Source organism: Carlito syrichta, unplaced genomic scaffold, assembly GCF_000164805.1.
Source record: "Carlito syrichta isolate Samal-C Ts95f unplaced genomic scaffold, Tarsius_syrichta-2.0.1 Scaffold305319, whole genome shotgun sequence".
Lineage (NCBI taxonomy): Eukaryota > Metazoa > Chordata > Mammalia > Primates > Tarsiidae > Carlito > Carlito syrichta.
In genome coordinates, this window is record NW_007249415.1 from 876,673 (window position 1) to 895,263 (window position 18,591).

The following is an 18,591-nucleotide window of genomic DNA, read 5'->3' on the forward strand; positions in this document are numbered from 1 at the left end:
ATACAGGAGACACGGATGACGTGTGGGCAGGTCTTGGAAAAGAAAAGGAAACAAGCCAAGTGTCCAGCAGGGCCCAGAGCTGGCCTTGGTGCAGTGGGGCCAGGATGGGTGGGAGTGTGGGTGGAGGGTCAGAAGGAATGGTCCAAGTCGTGCACCCCACCCCCCAATGTTCAGTATCTCGAGGCAGCAGTTGCAACACCGAGAATTGGAACTACAGCGAGTTGGGCATTTTTCAAGTTCCAACTTTACCACAAAACAGTGGCATGAGGCCAGGCGTTTCCTGGTGTCCTCCTCAGAGGGAGAGTGGGGGCTGGAGGTCCTGGCCCAGAGCACCACACAGAGGCTCAGTAGCCCTCCCACCAAAGTGGAGCATGTGGGGAATTCCTCAGACACACTTTCTTTACAATGTCCCTCTGTCCCTGTGCAGCCCCTGGTGGTACTGTGGGGCATGGGAGGGGGAATCCCAGATCTCCTGGTGCTGGGAGCCTTGATCTCGAGGTTTGTGCTGCCGTGTTTCCTTCTGAAAGAAGTTGGAAGAAGGAGCTACCATGCCAGGCAGGGAGATGTGAACAACAGGGGCGGGGGAGGGCGGGAGCCGTGGCCCCACCTCCCCAGAGCTGCCCGCCCACTCCTGCAGCGGCACACAGCCCCATGGCTCCCAACCCCAGCGGCTGCTGCCTGCTGTTGCTCCTCACCTGGTGTTTGGCGGGGGCCCACGCTGACCTGCTGAACCTGGGCTGGCTGTGGTCCAATAACGTCAACCCTGCTACGACCCTCGTCCCTGAGCCCCGAGGTCATTCGCCTGGGCAGCCCACGTCAGACGCTACCTTGTATGTGGACCCCCGAGATGGCTCCACGGAGCAAGCCACAGCTCCTGCCAGTCCCAAGCCACCCTGGGAGGTGCTGGAGGGCGGCCAGGATGCTCCCACATCTGCCACGAGCACAGACACGCAGGAGGAGAACATCGCTGGTGTCGGAGCCAGAATCCTGAATGTGGCCCAGGGCATCCGGAGCTTCGTCCAGCTGTGGGATGACGCCACCCCCACCGGGAGCACTGCTGGAATGGAGACACCAGCCCTCGAGGCCCCCGTGGACACCCTTGCCCTCCCTGGGCCCTCCAGCACCCCTCAGGAGAACGGGGCCACACTCTGGCCAAACAGTGGTGCTCCCAGCTCTGTGGGTGCTGGTGTGACTGAAGCTGGCACCCTGCCTGTACCCACTCAGGTGGCCCCCTCTCCAGACAGGTCCCAGGATCCACTCCAGGGGCCTCCAGGACCAGCACTGTCCCCAGGTAGAGCGTCTCTCTCCTCCGTGCCGGTCGGGACCCCTCCCCAAGGAAGCCAGCAGTCCCCAGGGCAGCCCCAGGATCAGGACAGCAAGGGACTCCCGCCTGGGGCAGCCAGCCCCATCCTTCAGCACCAACTCTCTGATGTCCGCCTGCACTCTTCGCCTCTGCACCCCCTGGTGATGGGTTCTCTGGGCACACATGCTGGCCCCTCTGCTTGGTCCTCTGCACCCCAGGGCAGACTGTCTCAGATAGCACTCACGGCTTTGATTGGGGCCGGGGGTGCTTGGGCTTCTCACTCTGCTGACTCCGTAGGGCCAAGTCTTGCCAATGACTCTGCCCTGTTTGGGGCTGGCCTCTTGCCGCCTGCTGGCCGCTGCCTGCCTCTGCCACCCTCCCTGTTGGTCTGTGGCCGCCTGGGTATTGGGAGCGCCTGGTTGCCCAACCACCTCCACCACGGGAGCAGTGAGGAAGTGCGAGTGGCTGCACGGGTGTGGGAGGCCTTGCTGCAGACGCACTGCCACCCCTTCCTCACCTGGTTTTTCTGCCTGCTACTGGCTCCCCCATGTGGCCGTGCCCCGCTGCCCGCCCCACCACCCTGCCGCCAGTTCTGTGAGGCCCTGGAGGATGCGTGCTGGAGCCACCTGGAAGGGGGCCGGCTGCCCGTCGCCTGCACCTTGCTGCCAACCCAGGAGGATGGGCACTGTGTGTTCATTGGGCCGGCTGCAGGTAACCAGCCTGGCTCATCCTCTCCGTCCTGTCCCTGCCACCTTGCCAGATGAGCCTGGGCAGCTGTGAGCCTAGCTTGGGTCCCCGCTCCATGCTGGGCCCTGTAGCAGCAACGTTTTCATCCTGTGAAGGGATATCCCTCTGGAGGCAGGAGCTGGGAGGCAGTGGCCCCTGCAGGGTAGACCAAGGGCTGGAGAGAGGGGAGGCTGATCAGGTCACAAACTCTTACTGCAGCTGATGCATCTTAGTGCAATTTGTTTTCACCATGGCTCTGAGATACCCCGCTATGCCCTTCGTCATGGTGGGGACACTGAAGCATGGAGTGGTGATGTGATTTGCCCAAGGGAGCTGGACTTCCCACAAAACTCCAGCTGCACTGTCCTTGTCCTGGGTCTTTGAGCTGTACTGTATAACACTCTTCCTGGGGATCTCACTTAGGTCAAGGGGCTGCTGGTGGGCTGTGCAGGCAAAAAGGATTGCTTTGTTGAGGATTGAGAGGTCTCCACTGGGGGAGGGGCCAGGGAGGTCTGTGGGGCTCATCCCAGCCTGAGCACATAACCTCCCTACTGGGACAGTAAGGACTGGTCCTGGGCCTAGGGTTAGTGCTCCCATCCCCAGGTGGCCTGTTACCATCACTGACTGGCAGAGGGAGGGAAGGAAGGAGAGGGGGAAAGGGTGGGATTATTTTTTAACGCTTCCAGGGCTGGACTGCCTAGGGAGGCCCAGCAACTCCTTCCTCTGGTTGGGGTGGGAGTGAGCCTCTGCACCCTGAGCTGGGCCTGTCCTGTCTGCCCTCCCACCTCTGTTTGCTTGGTACTCTCTGCCTGGAGGTCCACCTGTGAGGTCCCATTCCCACTGGGCGAGGTGCTCTATCTTCTCCCGCCCTCCTCCCCATGTACCAAGGGGAAACGGCCTTGGCCCTTGGTCTTCAGGGTTTAGAGCTGGGCCGGCAGGGGTGGGGGGGAAAGCTCTGTCAGGCTCTGAGATGAGGGTGTTGGCAGTGGAAATTTTGTGTCAACACCTCCATGCTGGGCTCCATGGGCGACACCCTTGGGCAATTCCCAGCAAGCTTCAGGCCTTTCCCCCTTTGGTTCAGCAGACCCTATGCCTGGCCTGGGTTGTAGCTGGAGGGCCATGGGCAGGGCAGGGACAAGTGCCCATAAGAAGTGGTGCCCAGCCCCAAGAAAAAAGTCTATGAGGGCTGGAGTGGAGGGGCAGGGAGGGCTGCACAGAGTAGGTGGCTGTGGTTGAGCCCCAAGTAAGATCAGAGTGGCCAGGAGGGTGTCTGGGCAGAGAGCAGTGTGACAGAGTTCGCTCTGGGAAGGACTTGATGTGTGTAGAAGTAGGGGGACTTGTGACTGTGCCCCAAAAACTCATGCCCAGAGCTCTCCTGTGGGTGAGGCAGGCAAAGACTGAGGCTGTTGGCTTCAGTGGGCTTAGATTCATTCCAGGAGCTGGAGCCCCATGAGCACCCGCATACCCGGGCTCCACTCACACTTGGTCCTGTAATGCCTAGTTGCTACACCAGCACAGGCTGCCTCCAGCCAGCAATGCCTGGGCAGGGCTGCAAGGTGGGGGGGATTTCTCTACTGCAGCTGGCCTGGTCAGTCCCATGACCCAGAGGGTGCTTTTCACTGAACATCTGGTCATGTTGGCAGGGTCCCCGGATGGGGAAAGCTGAGTGCCTGTATGGTGGAAGTTCTGTCCCTGGGTGGGGGAGGCCAGGTTTCTGGGTGGGGGAAACCAGGTTCCTGAGTAGGGAAGCTCATGTCCTCATGGGAGGGAAGCCACATCCTGAACAGGGTCCCAGGAGATTCTTCTATCAGCACAAGCCAAATGTGAGTGTTCAACCTTATCAGGCGGGACCCCTCCCCAGGTGTGCCTGACCAAGAGGGTCCCTCCTCCTTTGGCCTCTCAGCTCCCTCTGCCAACCATGGGCTCCCTCCCTCTGGGGCAGACCCCCCTCCTGCTGGGCCCCTGTATTGGGCTGGACACTCCCACCCTGTGTGTGGGAAGCAGGAGGAGGAGGAAGGCCCTGTTGGGACATCAAGGGCCAAGTAGGGGAAAGGGGAATGCAAACTCTGCCCCATGTTGATGTCTGACCCCTCAGAAAGAGCTGAGAGGGGGTCTTGGGGCTCAGAGAGGGTGCACCCTGCAGTGAGGGGTGGCCAGTGGGCTCTGCTGCTTCCTTGCCAGCTTCTGTTCAGAGCCTTGGCAGGTACTCCTTACCTGTGTGCCTGTAGATGGGCCCTGCCCCACTCCCCTCGCTTGGACCAGTAGTATGTAGCCACATCACCTGGTCCTGCACAGCACCCTGAGGCTGCTGTAGTCACTAGTGAAGTCCACAGGCTTGCAGCCCCTCCTCCATGTCTGCTTCCTCTGCCCCCTCAAGGACAGTGTGAGGTAGGGGGCTGTGAGCACACTCAGGGTGTGGGAGGTGGTCAGGAGGGAGTGTCCTGTGGTCAGCATGCAGGTGAGAACCTCATGGGGGTCCTTGCTGTGTGATGGGCTTGTTCCTCAGGCCCACAAGTAGAAGGGGTGAGACCCCCAGACAGGGGAGGGCAGGGATGGGCCTGCATTTGCTTCTGCCACCTAGTGTCCCACAGGGTACACCAGCAACCAGGGGGCTGTCCTTCCTGCAGCTGTCAAGAGTGAGTGGGACTGGGGCTCAGGCCGTTGCCTCCAGGAAACTCCCCTGGGCTGTCCCAGGGGGGCTGTGTGAGCAACATGTAAAGATCCGGTCAGAGGGGCTGCTTGAGTCACCACACAATGACAGTGATAGGCGGCTTGGGCACTGTAGGTTTTGCTCTCAACACCCTTCTGCATTCTTGCAACCCCTTCCTATTCCCTGGGGAGGGCAGTGAAGGCAGATGGTGTTTCCTGAGAGAACCCACCAGCAGGCATCCTCTGACCCAGAAGGCAGGTGTTATTCGTGCTTAAGGTGGGAAGCTGGGGTCTGGGGAGGATACACATGCCTGCTGCAAGTGTGGGTGGCAGGATGGAGACACGAGAGGACTGGCAGCCTGACTCCAGGACTGCCCCTAAGCGTCACAGCAGATGTGGGACACGCACAGCACCCAGCAGTGGGAACACCAGGTGACCAGCGGGCATCTAGGCCATCTGATAAGGGGCAGAGACCAGAGACGGGATGGATGGTTCCTGTGCACAGAGTAGGGTGCATCAGGACATAGATGCCATGGGGATGCTTGGGAAGCAGGTCCACTGCATGGGCCTCATCTCAAATACACAAGTCCAGCTATCTCAGCAAGTGGTACTCAAGACCTCTGACCAGGGGCTTCCGTGATCCTGTGTTGCCCTGTGAAGTGGGCTGTGCATGGCACTTCGCTGGGCATTCGCAGGTCAGTGTGAGGTCATGGTGGCCATAGGAGTGCACTTGGGGGCGCCAGCACCATGGTGGTTCCAGAGGTGCTGTTCAGCACTGCTGTAGCAGTCCCCTCCCTCGTGGGCCAGCCATTAACTCAGAGGTGTTCTTGCTGCAGTACTTCAATCAAATGCAGGACTTTAGAAGATGTTACTGTTCTTTAAAATGCTTCACTTAACTCAAGTTTCTATTTAACTTTGATTTAACTTTTTGATTTAAGAAGACAAGACCACTTCCATGGAAAAATACTCATGCTTATCTCACCTCTTGGAAACCGATAAATATTTTTTGGATGACGCTGGCTGAGCTTCCCTCAGACTTTCCACGTCTCCCAGATGCACCAGGAGTGACGCAGTGTTTAGCTTCTGCCGATGTGTGTAGGGCCTGAGGCAGTGGGCAAGGCTGTCTGTGAGTGCAGGCGTCTTATGTGATTCTGTAGGAACCAGATGTAGACAGGATGGAGGTGCATAGCCCTCCCAGCGGGGCTACCTGCAGGCTCTCCATACTCGTACACATTCTGAAATGATTACCATGATCAAGCTAATTAACATATCCATCACATCAGCCAGTAACCTTTTCTGTGTATGTATGTGTGTATGTGGTGAGGACACACAAAATCCACTCTTGGCAAATTTCAAGGGCCACACACAATGCAGCATTATAACCCAGTCACCATGCAGTACTTTAAATCTCCAGAACATATTCATTCTGCATACCTGAAACTTTGTACCCTTTGACCACTGTCTCCACATTTCCTTCTCTCTCTTGCCCCCAGTAACCACTATTCTACTCTCTACTTCTATGAGTTTGACTTTTTTAGATTCCATGTATAAAAGAGATCATGTACTGTTTGTCTTCTTGCCTTATTTCACTGAGCATTTTGTCCTCCAGGTTCACTCACAAAAAGTGCAGATACAAGCCATTGTTCAAATAATATTAACTTTTATAAATGGCTGTGTTTTACCTTTATTGAGATTGAGATCTCTGTCTCTTCATGTGACTTCCTGTTATTGCCTAGTGTCCTTTTATTTCACCTGCTGGACCATCTTGTCCATTTCCTATAAGGTAGGTCTAGTGGTAATGAACTCCTTCAGTGTTTGTTTATCTGGGAAATGCCAAATTTCTCCCTTACTTTTGAAGGACAGTTTTGCTGAATATTGGAGTCTTGGCTAACAGTTGTTTTCCTTGAGCATTTTGAATATATTGGTTCACTGCCTTCTGACCTCCAAATTTTCTGATGAGAAAACTGCAGATGAACTTAGGGAGGATCGCTTGTAGGTGATGAGTTGCTTTGATCTTGCTACTTACAAGATTCTCTGTCTTTGTCTTTTGAAAGTTTAATCATAATATATCTTAGTGTGGGTCTCTTTGAGTTCATCTTATTTGGAGTCTCTTGAGCTTCTTGAACGCTTATATTCACATCTTCCACCACACTTGGGAAGTTTTCAATCATCATTTATTCAGATATTCCTTGACCATCTTTCTTCTTCTCTTCTCTTTTTGGGACTTCCCAATGTGTTTGTTGGTCTGCTTGATGGTATCCCACATGACCCTTGGTTCTCTTCACTTTTTTTCCATTTTTTTTCTTTGATAACTTCCTCTGTCCTATCTTCAAGTTCCTTAATTATTTCTTTTGCCTTCTTAAACCACCTTTGAATTCCTCCAGGGAAGTTTAAATTTCAGTTATTAGACTATCTTTTTAGTTTCTTTTTCAGTTTTTACTCTTCATTGATATTTCCATTTTGTTCATACACCACTTTATTGACTTCCTCCACATCCTCCTTTAGTTCTTTGAACATCTTTAAGACAGTTTAGTCTTTATCCAGTAGATCCTTCATCAGGTCTTTTTCAGGGACAGCTTCTGTGGATTGTTGATTGATTTTTTTTTTCCTTTGAATGGGCCAAGCTTTGCTGTAACTTTATATACCTTGTGATTATATGTTGAAAGCTGGATGTTTGACTCCAATAATGATGTAGCTCTGGAAAAGTCAGATTCTCTCTTTTGCCAGAATTTACTGGTTTTTGTTATTCTTTTTGCTTGTTTGTCTCTGTGACTGATCAGCCTCAGGTGTAAACTTGGGGTCTTCTTAGGTCTTTTCCGAGCCTGTCCCTTTTCCTGGGCATGCACAGTCATTTTCTAAGTTTCCTCATGTATGCAGTTGTTTTACAATGTTCTAGTTTGTAACATTTGGCTCCCAAAAGAGGAAAAAGAGAAAAATGGAGGGTGGGGGGATGTGGCAGTTTTTAAGTCTCCCACCTAAGTCCCTCCAGCTGAAGTGGCAGGAGCTTCTAACAATGGTCACCCACTTCTTTGTCTGCTCCTCTGTGATTCACAGCAATCATATCCCCAGCATTTGCAGGACAGGGTCCTTTTTGCCATCCTGTTTCCTGAAAGCTCTGTGGATCTTACTCCAGGAACATGTGCACAGCACCTGCTATGGGAATGGGGGTGGAGGAGGGGTGGCTGCTACTGTGCTGAGAACTGGAACTGCCCTGCATTAACAGCCTTCCCCTCGAAGTTGCAAGCCTTCAGTAGAGTTCAGTAGAGTTCCAAAACAGTTCCATTGGACCGATTCTGCCAGTGCAATCATTAATTTGCTCTGTGTGACTCTGAGGTTATTTTCTACTTCGAGAAGCAAGTGGACTGAGACAGGTGGTCTAGGGTCTGTAGTTACCAGGGGCACTGTCTCCCAGTCCTGTCCTGTGTTGCCACTGTCAGGTGCATACAGATGGCCCAGCTCTTCAGGTTTGGCAGGCTATCGAATGTATCTTCCCTTTTGCCCCCTGTGGCTTTCACCTGAGTTTCATTTCAGCTGATCTTCATGTTGTGATACCTACTTGATTTTCATAGCTGTATGACTGATATTTCCCATTAGCCTTCTGTGTTATTTTAGTTGTTTTTTTTTTTTTCAATGACGACATGGAGCTAGGTTTCTCTTGCTGCTGCTACTGTTTTCACTTCATGACTGTTCACTCTGTGGTCTCTGTAAGAGGCCTGCATGTCCTCCTCCACACACATCCCTGGCAATGTGACTGCCAGCACCCTTGAGCCCATCCCACTCTCTACTCCACAGTTTTAACTGATCATGACTGCTTGTGGCCTTTGTCCTCTTCCCACCTATTCTGGATTGGTTATGGCATCTCAATTCAATAAAGGCCCTGAGTGTGTGTATGTCTTAAGAGGGTCCCAGGAACTGGACCTGAACCAGGCAGTAGTTATGGGCACTGAGAATTCTGCACGGGCGCTTAACGTGGGGGTTACAGTGCAGCCTCCATGAGCTGTGCCAAGGTCTCAGCCTGTGGTGGTGTGGGTGCTTCTAGGTCCTGGGCTCTGCAGGCCTGCCCTGGACCGCCATTGAGTACTGAAGGTGAGTCCAGCACTGGGGTGTTGCCTCTTGTCTGTGGCCTCCACCTACAGAGCCACTGTGCGTGTGTGTTTGTGTGTGTGTGTGTGTGTGTGTGTGTGTGTGTGTGAGAGAGAGAGAGAGAGAGAGAGAGAGAGAGAGAGAGAGAGAGAGAGAAAGAGAGAGACTGTCTGAGCAGGTCTCATGGAGCTGGACGGGGCAGGTTCCATGGCTCCTGTTGGCCTGAGGCAGGTGGTCTGTGTAGGAGCCACTTCTCTTTGATTTCTAGTTGGGTCCTAACCTGGAACCCTAGAGGCTCGTCTGCCCTGTACGCTGAACTGGAAGTAGATTGATTGACTTAAACCTCACCCAGCTGGTCTCAGCTCTTTAGATCTGGCCTTGGGAACCCTTACTCTGCAGGGTGGGAGGAGGGTAGTGAGCCACTTAAGGGGCCAGCAAGGCAGCCTTGGAGCCCCTCAAAGCCATGTGGGTAGAAACAGCATGGCTTCTGGGCGGCCGAGACTCAGGACCACATGCCCAAGGGAGCCATGGGGGCAGGCTGGTTCTGGGGAGCAGCTGGCGGCACCCGGGTGCTTGGTGCAGGCATCTGTGGAGTACATGATGTCTATGGGGCTTGCCCATCTCTCAGGGTCTCCATGACCATGAGGGCTGCAGGGTACTCAGGTGCCACCCTCATGCTTGCTCAGTTTGAGATGGTCTCCCTGTAGTTGACACTACTCTGGGTTGGAAGCCAGATGTTCAGGCAGAATCAGGCAGGCCCAGGTGGGGCAGTGGCTCCAACCTCTTTGGTGGGAAGCCAGGACCCTCCAGCCCAGTGCTCAGAGCTCCCCTCAACCAGCATCCAGAGCTAAGCCATCCCTCTAGGTGACAGTCTCCACAACATGGTGATTTCCACGGAAGTTCAGACTTCGCTGGGGTGGGACTCCCAGGAGGCAGCATAGTCCCACTTTCAGTGCCCCCATCCAGGCCGTGTCAGGGTGAGGGTGGGTGTGAAGTTCATGCTTCCAGAAGATGGCAGAAACGGGCAGCCCACAGCAGGATTTCCTGACTCCATGAACTCGAGGAGATGGGGGACTTGGTGTACTTTGTGAGAGCGAAAATATCTGAGGCCTTTCTGACAGACAGGCTGGTGTCTCCTCACCTGCTGGGGTGAGGCTGGCTGGGCAGTGGTCTTGGAGCATTTAAAGGGGTCTCACATTAACACACACTGACTTCCAGAACCATCAGTACTTCTGGCCGGCCTATTTCCTGAAGGGGAGATGGTCTTGACCCGGGCAAATACCCCAACTTCTCCATCCAAGGCGAGGTGAGCCACATGAGGGGCCACCCTGCTGGGCCCAGGAAGGCATACCTCTGGACTCTCCATCCCTCAGGCATCTGCATTTTGAAGAGAGATTGGCCTCCATCCAGTACAACTGGACTGGTGCCTCGGGGTGTGGGGATCACACTAACCTCACTCACATGCCTGGAACTGGAGAACGGAGCTTGTGACCTCAGGGCTGAGCATGCGGAAGTTCACCCTGACAGGAACCACCAGGAATTTCATGGAAGAAAATTGGAGAGCTTTATGAAGGGCTTGCATGTTTCTGGGTCCCTGGGGCCACTGTATAGTCCCCAGTGCCTTCTAGCCAGGAGATGATAGCTGTGTCATCTTGCTTTCTTAATCAACTTGGGAATGTTCTAGCTGCATGGGAGGAAGGGCTGTGGGAGGTTTCTGTACTCTGGACAGCTGGACTAAACCCCAGGGCCTTTGGGCCCTGGGCTGAGAGAGTCCAGTTTCTTGACCCTAGCACACCCCCGCATGGACACGTGAGACCTAGGCACTTCTGATAAGAAAGGGTTGTCATAACAGCTACCATCTGGGTAGACATGACCGCCGACTCTCAGGGCTCAGGTTCAGATGTTGAGTCCCCCAGGTCCCTCTGCCCTTGGCCTTGGTGCAGCAGGGGCTGGGCAGGCGGTTGTCTGCTCTGTCCTGGCTGGCTCTGAGTGGGCCCATGGGGACCTACATGACCAGAAGTCAGGGTCCTGGAGCAGGGGCAGTGCCGAGTCTGGTGGGTCACCCAGTGTGCTGGGACAGTAGCTCTAGCCTCTTCTGTGTCCACTCTTTGAAAACATCCAGGCTCAGCATTGCTTACCTTCTGCCCTTCCCCTGTAGCAGGGTCTGACCCATGTAACACCCAGAGCTGTTACATATGCTCACCCTGGCTCACCTCCCCTCTTCTCAGGATGCTGACATGCCAGCAGTCCCTTCCCATGAGAGCTCTGACCACAAGCCTGCCTATAGCATAGGGGTTCTCATGGGACTATCACATTTTGTAGGAAACAGGCTCTGTCCAGACCAAGGGGGGTCTCGGGAGAAAAGCCTCGGGGTGCATTTCTGGACCAGACCATAGCCCCAAGCTGGGCACTGCTTGGCATTGGTGGGTATGTGGGAAGTGGCTGATGAGTGGACATCCCTTTTGAGTGGGTTCCTGTCCCTTGAGAACTCCGGGTGCTGTGCCACGTCCCCTTGCTGAGGAGCTCCCATAAAGTGAGAGTGTGTGCTCCATGACCCCGATGACCTCTAGAGAAAGACTGGCCAGCTTTGCTGTATCCATGGGTTCCTGCAGTGAAGCAATGCTAGACTTGGCATGAGTAGGAACGAATGAGGTTAATGAATGAAGTGAACACCTGGTAATTCATAAGTTATTTAAGAGGAATGGGGACACCAGAGGGGAGAACAACCACCATTGCCCCCCTCGCCTCCAGTGGGTGTCTGGGGCCCCAGCATGGAGACCACAGGGCATTAAGGAAGGCCACACCTCCTGGGAGTCTGCTGCAGCTGGGGAGGCATCTTCACACCCCGTGTGGGCACCCAACAGCCCCGGGAGACCTAAGACGAGACTCCTGCATTGGAGCATGGGCACTTGAGGCAGCGTCCACGCTCATGTCCCACATTGTGGGGGTTGTAGATAGATATCTCGACTGGTGCCCAGCCTAAATAATACATCCTGGCTATGGTTTCCTTTTTTCTTCTTGTTTTGGTATGACATATTTATGGTAAATGCCTGGGATGGGGGCTGCCTGTGTTGCTCCTGTAGGGTCAGGAGGCAGGTGGGGGCAAAAGACCAAGGTGGGTGAGGGCAGACAGGGATGCAAGACCAGAGCAGGTGGGGTGGTAATGATGTAGATCCAGAGTGGGCAGGTACACATTCAGGGCAGGAAAGGAATGAAGGGCCCAAGTAGGTAGGGGTTAAGAGCTGGGGCAGGTGGAGGTGCAGGGCTAGGGCAAGTAGGGACACAGAGCTAGGGAGGGTGGGGGGTTCAGGGCTAAGGCAAGTGGGTTGCAGAGCTGAGGCAGGTAGGAGTGCAGAGCCCAGGTGGGGTGGGTGCAGGGCCAAGGCAGGCAGGGTCTCTGGGCCCCAGCACCTTGAAGCCAGCACCGTTCTTTGGCAAGACGCTGGCCAGGCCCTGCTCCCCCTGCATCTTGCTGGCTGCATCCATCCCTGGGGTGTCCCTGTTTGGACTGGGTTCATGCAGGGAAGCAAGGGCCTGTGGCCAATGTGTTCCCTGCAGACCATTTGTACATTGAGCACATCTGCTGTTTGGGACTGGGTGAGCCAGGGTGGCCATTGGTGGTCATTGGGTGACAGAGTCCTGAGGAGCAGGGCATGCCTCCATGACTCGGTTTCCCCGAGTGCCCTTTCTGGATATCCTCACCAGTGTCCTTCTTTTTGCAGAGCACATGGGTGAGGAGGTGGGGCTTCTGCAGCTCTTTGGGGAGCCACCACCCCTGCACATCACCCAGATCGAGGACCGCGACGTGGGGTCAGCCTATGTCTTCGGACCAGATGCCAACAGTGGCCAGGTGGCCCGGTACCACTTCCCCAGCCCCTTCTTCCGTGACTTCTCACTGCTGTTCCATGTCCGGCCAACCACAGAGGGTGCAGGGGTACTGTTCGCCATCACAGATGCAGCGCAGGTGGTGGTCTCTCTGGGTGTGAAGCTCTCTGGGGTGCAGGATGGACACCAGCACATCACCCTGCTTTATACGGAGGCGGGTGCTAGCCAGACCCACACGGCAGCCAGCTTCCGCCTACCCGCCTTCGTCGGCCAGTGGAAGCGCTTTGCACTCAGTGTGGATGGTGGCTCTGTAGCACTCTATGTGGACTGCAAGGAGTTCCAGAGAGTGCCACTGGTCCGGTCCTCACATAGCCTAGAGCTGGAGCCTGGTGCCGGTCTCTTTGTGGCCCAGGCAGGAGGAGCGGACCCTGACAAGTTCCAGGTAAGCCTGTGCCAACACTGGGTGGGTGGGCTGTCTAGAGTTGGGGTGATGGTGGCCACTGGGACCACAGACTGGTGCTGCAACCCAGGGGAAGGAGTACCTGCTGCCCCAGCTGATGGTTATCCTGGCTCTAGCACAGGCCTCTCAGGCCCCTCTGGGCTGCCTGGAGGGGTGGTGTAATTCCTCTGGCTTTCTGGTCCCTCAGTCTCCTGGAAAGGTCACCCTGAGCTTTGGTGGTTTCTCTGGGACCCCAGAGACACTTGGGACGACCTCGTAACTGAACACCCACCCCTGCCCTGATCCTGAGTCCCTCCTTCATGTGTGTGCCGTGTCCCATGGTACACTGGGGGCTCTGACCAGTTCATTGGGTGAGTGGGGCCCAGCCCAGGGCCAGCTGCAGGACCCACAGGCCCCATGTAAAATGGAAACTCAGGGTCCTTGTTGATAAAGGATTAACAGTTTGAAGCCGGCAACGATAAGGCATTGAACCCAGCAGGGTCCTTGTCTGGTGACTGCACATCCCGACACCCTGTGTGGCACAGGTCAGCTGAGCTGTGCTGATTGTTGCAGGCAGGTACCAAGCCTGTAGCTCCATTTCAGAGCACATGGGCAGAACATCCCTGGCGACGATGGGCATGTAACTTGTCTCTGCTCGTGTCCCCCCAGGAAGTCTCTCTGCTGGGCCTTCATTTCATGGGGTTAGGGGAGTGGGCAGAGCCCTGGGCCCAAAGACCCCATTCTTCTGGGAGCCTTCAGCTGGAATCCTGGCCTTCTGCAAACAGCTGCGTGGGTACTCACAGCTGGCGCTGACTCATGAGTACCCGGATTCTGCCATTCAAGCTGACCTGCCCCAGCTGCCCCTGCCCTGGTGGTTCACAGAGGACAGGGAGTTAATTATTGCCCAGACAAGGGCTGCTTGTTTGAAGTTGTTCTAAGTCCTGGTGTCTCAGGATTCTGAAAGCCGACCCTTCACCTTTGGTGGGAACTTTTAACCTTTAGGGCTCAAAAGCTGCCAGGACTTTGACACCAAACTGGGCCTCTTTTGTTTTCCTTTTGATCTCAAACATGATTAACGGGAAAGAAGTCAGAGAAAGCATCCCATCTAGTGAGAGGTGATTTGCTGTGTGAATTTCTGGGTGGGTCTTGATGGAATAAAGTATCCCATGGTGTCATATACCTTTAATGCTTTATTGGAAAAGTTGCCCATATGCTGATAGGCATGGGTGGCACCAGTGGTGCTAATGGAGGAGACCAGGGTTGCCACCATCCCTGCAATCAGAGGCTCTTCCCTGGGCCCTGCCAGAGTAGCTTCTCATCTGTATAAGACACAGTTACCAGTTGGATACATAGGCAGATGGAATCTGGGTATTTTCATTTTGATTTCCTGGACCACAAGTGAAGACTAATTTTTATTTTGTCATCTGTTTATTGGATACTTATATTTCATCTTTTGTGACTGACCTGTTAATGTTCTTTGTGGGGTTTTTTTTTAATGGATTCAACCATTTCTTATTGTTTTATAGAAACTCTTTATATATGAAAGGAACTGATCCTTGGTTTTGTATATTGTAAATTTTATCTCCCAGTATGCCATCTGCCTTTTTGCCTTTTTATATTTTCTAAACCATTGGGATGTTTAATTCACCTGTGTGCCTAGATCTGGCCCAGAGAAGACACCATGATTTATGATGTCCCAGCCAGGTGTCTGAAGGTCAGAGAGCTGGGAGTGAAGGGCAGCCAGAGCGCCTGGTTCTGGGCTGGACCTCACCTGTCCTGGGCAGCATACTGCAAGCTATGTCCAGTCTGTCTCAGCAGTCTGATTTACCATGTCCCTGAAGAGTAGAGGTGTCAGAAACTTTCTCTGTGGGTTTTAGATTGGATTCCAGATGGAGGGAGGAGAAGCGTGCCTGTGTGGTAAAATAGGAGACAGGATTGTTCAACACAAGATTTTTCCAGGCTTCTTAATTGAGATTCTTGGGAAAGAAACATTCAAATTGTGTGACTCATCAGTTTTGGCAGAAACAAGCACTGAGCTTTGGATGCTGGGAGGGAGCTGAGGGCTCCTGCAACCTCTCACAAGGCTGCTTAGGCTGCGCTGCCTCCCTGACGCTTAGCAAGAGAGCCCAACTGCTCCCAGACCCTGACCTCGGCTCCACGCCAGGTCCAGACAAAACCTTCCAGAGCATCTGCCTTCCCTGCAAAAAAGTTCTTGGACCTCATTGGTCTTTTCAGGGTCATTCTTCTTGAGTTGAATGTGGTCATGGTTGTCTCCTGGGAGGCCATTCCTCCATCTGGTTATGACAATGGTTTCCGTGAGCATCTCTCCAGCTCAGCTTCAGAGCACACAACCTTTGTCATTTCCAGTGCTTGTGCTTGGTGCTTCTTGGCCTATTCCTCATGTTGGGGTGCCCCATCTTATCCTCCCTGGTTGGTGCTCCCCATCACGCAGCCCCCTCCCTTCCACCTGGGGTTTCTTGTGGCTCTTGTTAGACTCCAGCCCTCTGTTAATTCAGATCAGTGCCCCAAAATTCCATCACCCCTGGTCTGAGACAGGAATGTGCTGGGAACTGGACCATGCTCAGGCATGGATGCCCTTGGTGGCCACTCCCACCGGCTCACCCAGCATGCACTTGTACAGCAAGCACCTCAAACCCACTTCTAGTCTGATGCCACAGCGTTAATGACATTCTGACCTAATCCAGTGGAGAAAGGGGCTGTTGTCAATGAAAAAATGACATCCTTGGGCATGAAACACGAGAGGAGACTAGGATGAGCCAGATGCTGGCCATAGCCATGATGGGACAGGCTGAAGGAGTAGGGGGTGCAGGGCCATGCAGCACAAAATGACACGTTTGGGCATGACACATGAGAGGAGACCACCACGAGCCATGCCAGGATGGGCTGATGGAGTAAGGGGGTAAGACCACACCTCACAGGACAGGACATGTGAGAAAACAGGGCAGTGGTGCAGCTGGGGCCAAGCCCACCACACAGGAGGCTCTGGGCAGGTCAGTGGCAGTGGAGGAGGTGCAGAGGCTGGGCCTAGGGGTTGTATTCCCTCCCCCACCCCCAGGAGGCTCATTCCCCTCCATCATCTAGGCTGGGGAGAAAGATGGAACCAAGAGCTGCCCTTAGAGACCACAGGGGAATCCCGGACCCTTACTGCAAGTCAGCCCCATGCCAAGGTTTTGGCAACTGGCTCTCATGGCCTGAGACTCTGGTCATTCCAGCTCCACAGCTAGCAGGGCAGTGTGGACATCCTACTCGATCCTTATCAGCAGCATGCTGTGTGATCCCTGAGCTCTGGGTGGCTCCAATTCCATCACTTTTGGTTCCAATTCCCTGAAATACTTGCAGCAGGTCTGTGGCTCTTGCCCCAACCTGGAGGCTCTCAAGCCTGGTGACTCAGTCACCCCTACTGAGCACTGTGCCTGCCTGCAGCTGGTTTGGGTAGGTCAAGAGATGCTGCTGTGGTGCTGGCCCCTCCCCGACCTGACCTGAGACTGGCCATAGGAAATGCCCCTCCTCCTGCATCTTTAAGCTAAGAATCACTTGTACTTTCTGTGGCCTGGATGGCACGAGGGATCCTGTGTGCACCTGGGGAGTCCCTGGGTTCCATGTCCCTTGTCTGCACCCCCCACATGCATGCACTCACATATACATGCACACACATGATCCTGTGCTTACATACACATGCCCAAGCACACGTGTGCTCTCTCACACACACACTCATCACTCACACACCCTCCAGGGCTCAGGGACCCCATTGCTGGCTGGACAAGTGATAACTGGATCCCACAGGCCCTCAGGGTGGGGGCTGCCCCTAACTCTCCCCCTAGAGGCAGCCCTTTCCTGCCCTGAACTCCAACTGGGTTCCCCAGTAGCTGGCACATCAAAATCAGTGACTGCAAGAACAAGCCAGGGCCCGCTGGCCTTGGGCTTTACAGGGAACCCATCCCTGACCCCTCGCATGCTGAGGACACCTTGGGGAAGGACCAAGACCACAGCCAAAGAAGGCAGTGGCATTCTGCTCTGGGGGGATGGTGGCAGGGGGAGGCATGAAGGGGCTGAGGCCAGAGAGAAGGACCTTGGGGATGCCACAAGAAGGTGGTTTGTCTGTGCTGGTTTGGTTGAAGTAAGAGGGACTGATCTTGGGCCTTGGTGGGCATCCTGACACATCTCAGCCACAGAAGGCAGCACTCGGGAGATGGTGTCCCTTGTTGCTTCTGTGGTCCTCAAACACTACCTCCTTCTGGGGGTGCAACCACCCACAGCCCGGGGATGGCCCATGGTGGACACTGGCCGTGCCTCCCTGGTTCACCCTGTGGTTCAGCCACTGTCTGAAGCTTCCCCTGGGGTGTCACCAGGCCTATGCTGGGCCTCGCCTGGCTGCACCCCAGAACCCTTTGGAACTTCTGCCTATCCTGCAGCAGGTTGAGAATTAGTGCACCTCCCTGCCACCACAGTATGAAGGACTCTGGTGTTGGGACCACCCAGGCGAAGCTGAGGAGAGAAAAGCCCCACAGAGCTGGGCCCATGAGGACCGGCCTCGATGCTCTCACTGGTGGTTCCTGCCTTTGGTCCCCTAAATCCCAGTGGATGCTGTTTCTTCTGGTGACTTGGAGGGGGTCTCATTTGGTGTCAGCCCTTGAGGGTGCTGTGAATTCAGTCCTGCTACACACATTTGCAAAAGAAAGCCTCACCACTGAGAGGGGCCTTAGCCTGGCTGGAAATTGTGTTGGGAAACCTGACAAAGTCACAGTGTTTGTAGGGGCTGCAGGGGTCCCCAAGGCCCGGCCTTCCCTCCAGGATTCTACTCAGGAGCACTTGGGTATATCCATAGAAACAGCCTCACCGCTCTGCCCGCCCCATGTACTTGGTGGCCGAGCCAGATGCATTCTACACTGCAGCTCCCGGGGCACCCACCGTTGCTGGTGTCACCACTGTCCCTGCCTACCATAAGGGCACTTGGATGGGAAGGCAGCAGCCTGAGAACCCTTCCTTCTTTGTGATACCCCAACCTCCTGGGCGCCTGCTCAGAAATGCTGGTGACCCCTCTCTCTTTGTGTTTAGGGGATGATTGCAGAGCTGAGGGTGCGCAGGGACGCCCAGGTGAGCCCCCTGCACTGCCTGGAGGAGGAGGACGATGACTTGGATGAGGTGAGTGGTAGCCTGGGTTCCAGTGGGGGCTCCCTACCCCTGGGAGGCAGGGCCCAGGGACCCCAGAGTAATATGATGCCAGGAACCCATGGTCACATTTCTGTGTGCTCCTATGACAGCAGACGGAGTCTTCCCTAGCCCTAAACTTTCCATCAGATAGCAAACACAGAACATGAGGCGGGTATCAGAAACCACCCACAATAGCCAGCCAGGAGATACGGGGAGAAAGGTCACCATAGCAAATGTGTGTGTGGGTCTGTTGTGTGTGGTGTGTGTCTCTGTGGTGTGTGTGTGTGCATACAGTCATGTGGTACTTATGGAAGAGCATCTACCACTGGTTCCTAGAAGGTGTGGACAAGAGGAAATTCACATTCCAGAAGGGGACTCAAGGTCACAAAGTGCT

General features: G+C 54.6%; 1 protein-coding gene across 2 annotated transcripts in view; it reads left to right on the top strand.

Moving 5' to 3' along the window:
* Window positions 1-651: 651 nt before the first annotated feature.
* Window positions 652-18,591, top strand: part of COL18A1 (collagen type XVIII alpha 1 chain) — a 52,548-nt gene continuing 34,608 nt past the window's right edge. Inside the window, exons 1-3 of one of the 2 annotated variants that reach the window (XM_008061574.1) lie at window positions 652-2,014; window positions 12,484-13,028; window positions 18,102-18,188. In XM_008061574.1, coding sequence (XP_008059765.1) covers window positions 652-2,014; window positions 12,484-13,028; window positions 18,102-18,188 — 1,995 coding nt within the window. The remainder of the gene's footprint in view (window positions 2,015-12,483; window positions 13,029-18,101; window positions 18,189-18,591) is intronic. The other variant, XM_008061575.1, reaches the window with a different exon arrangement.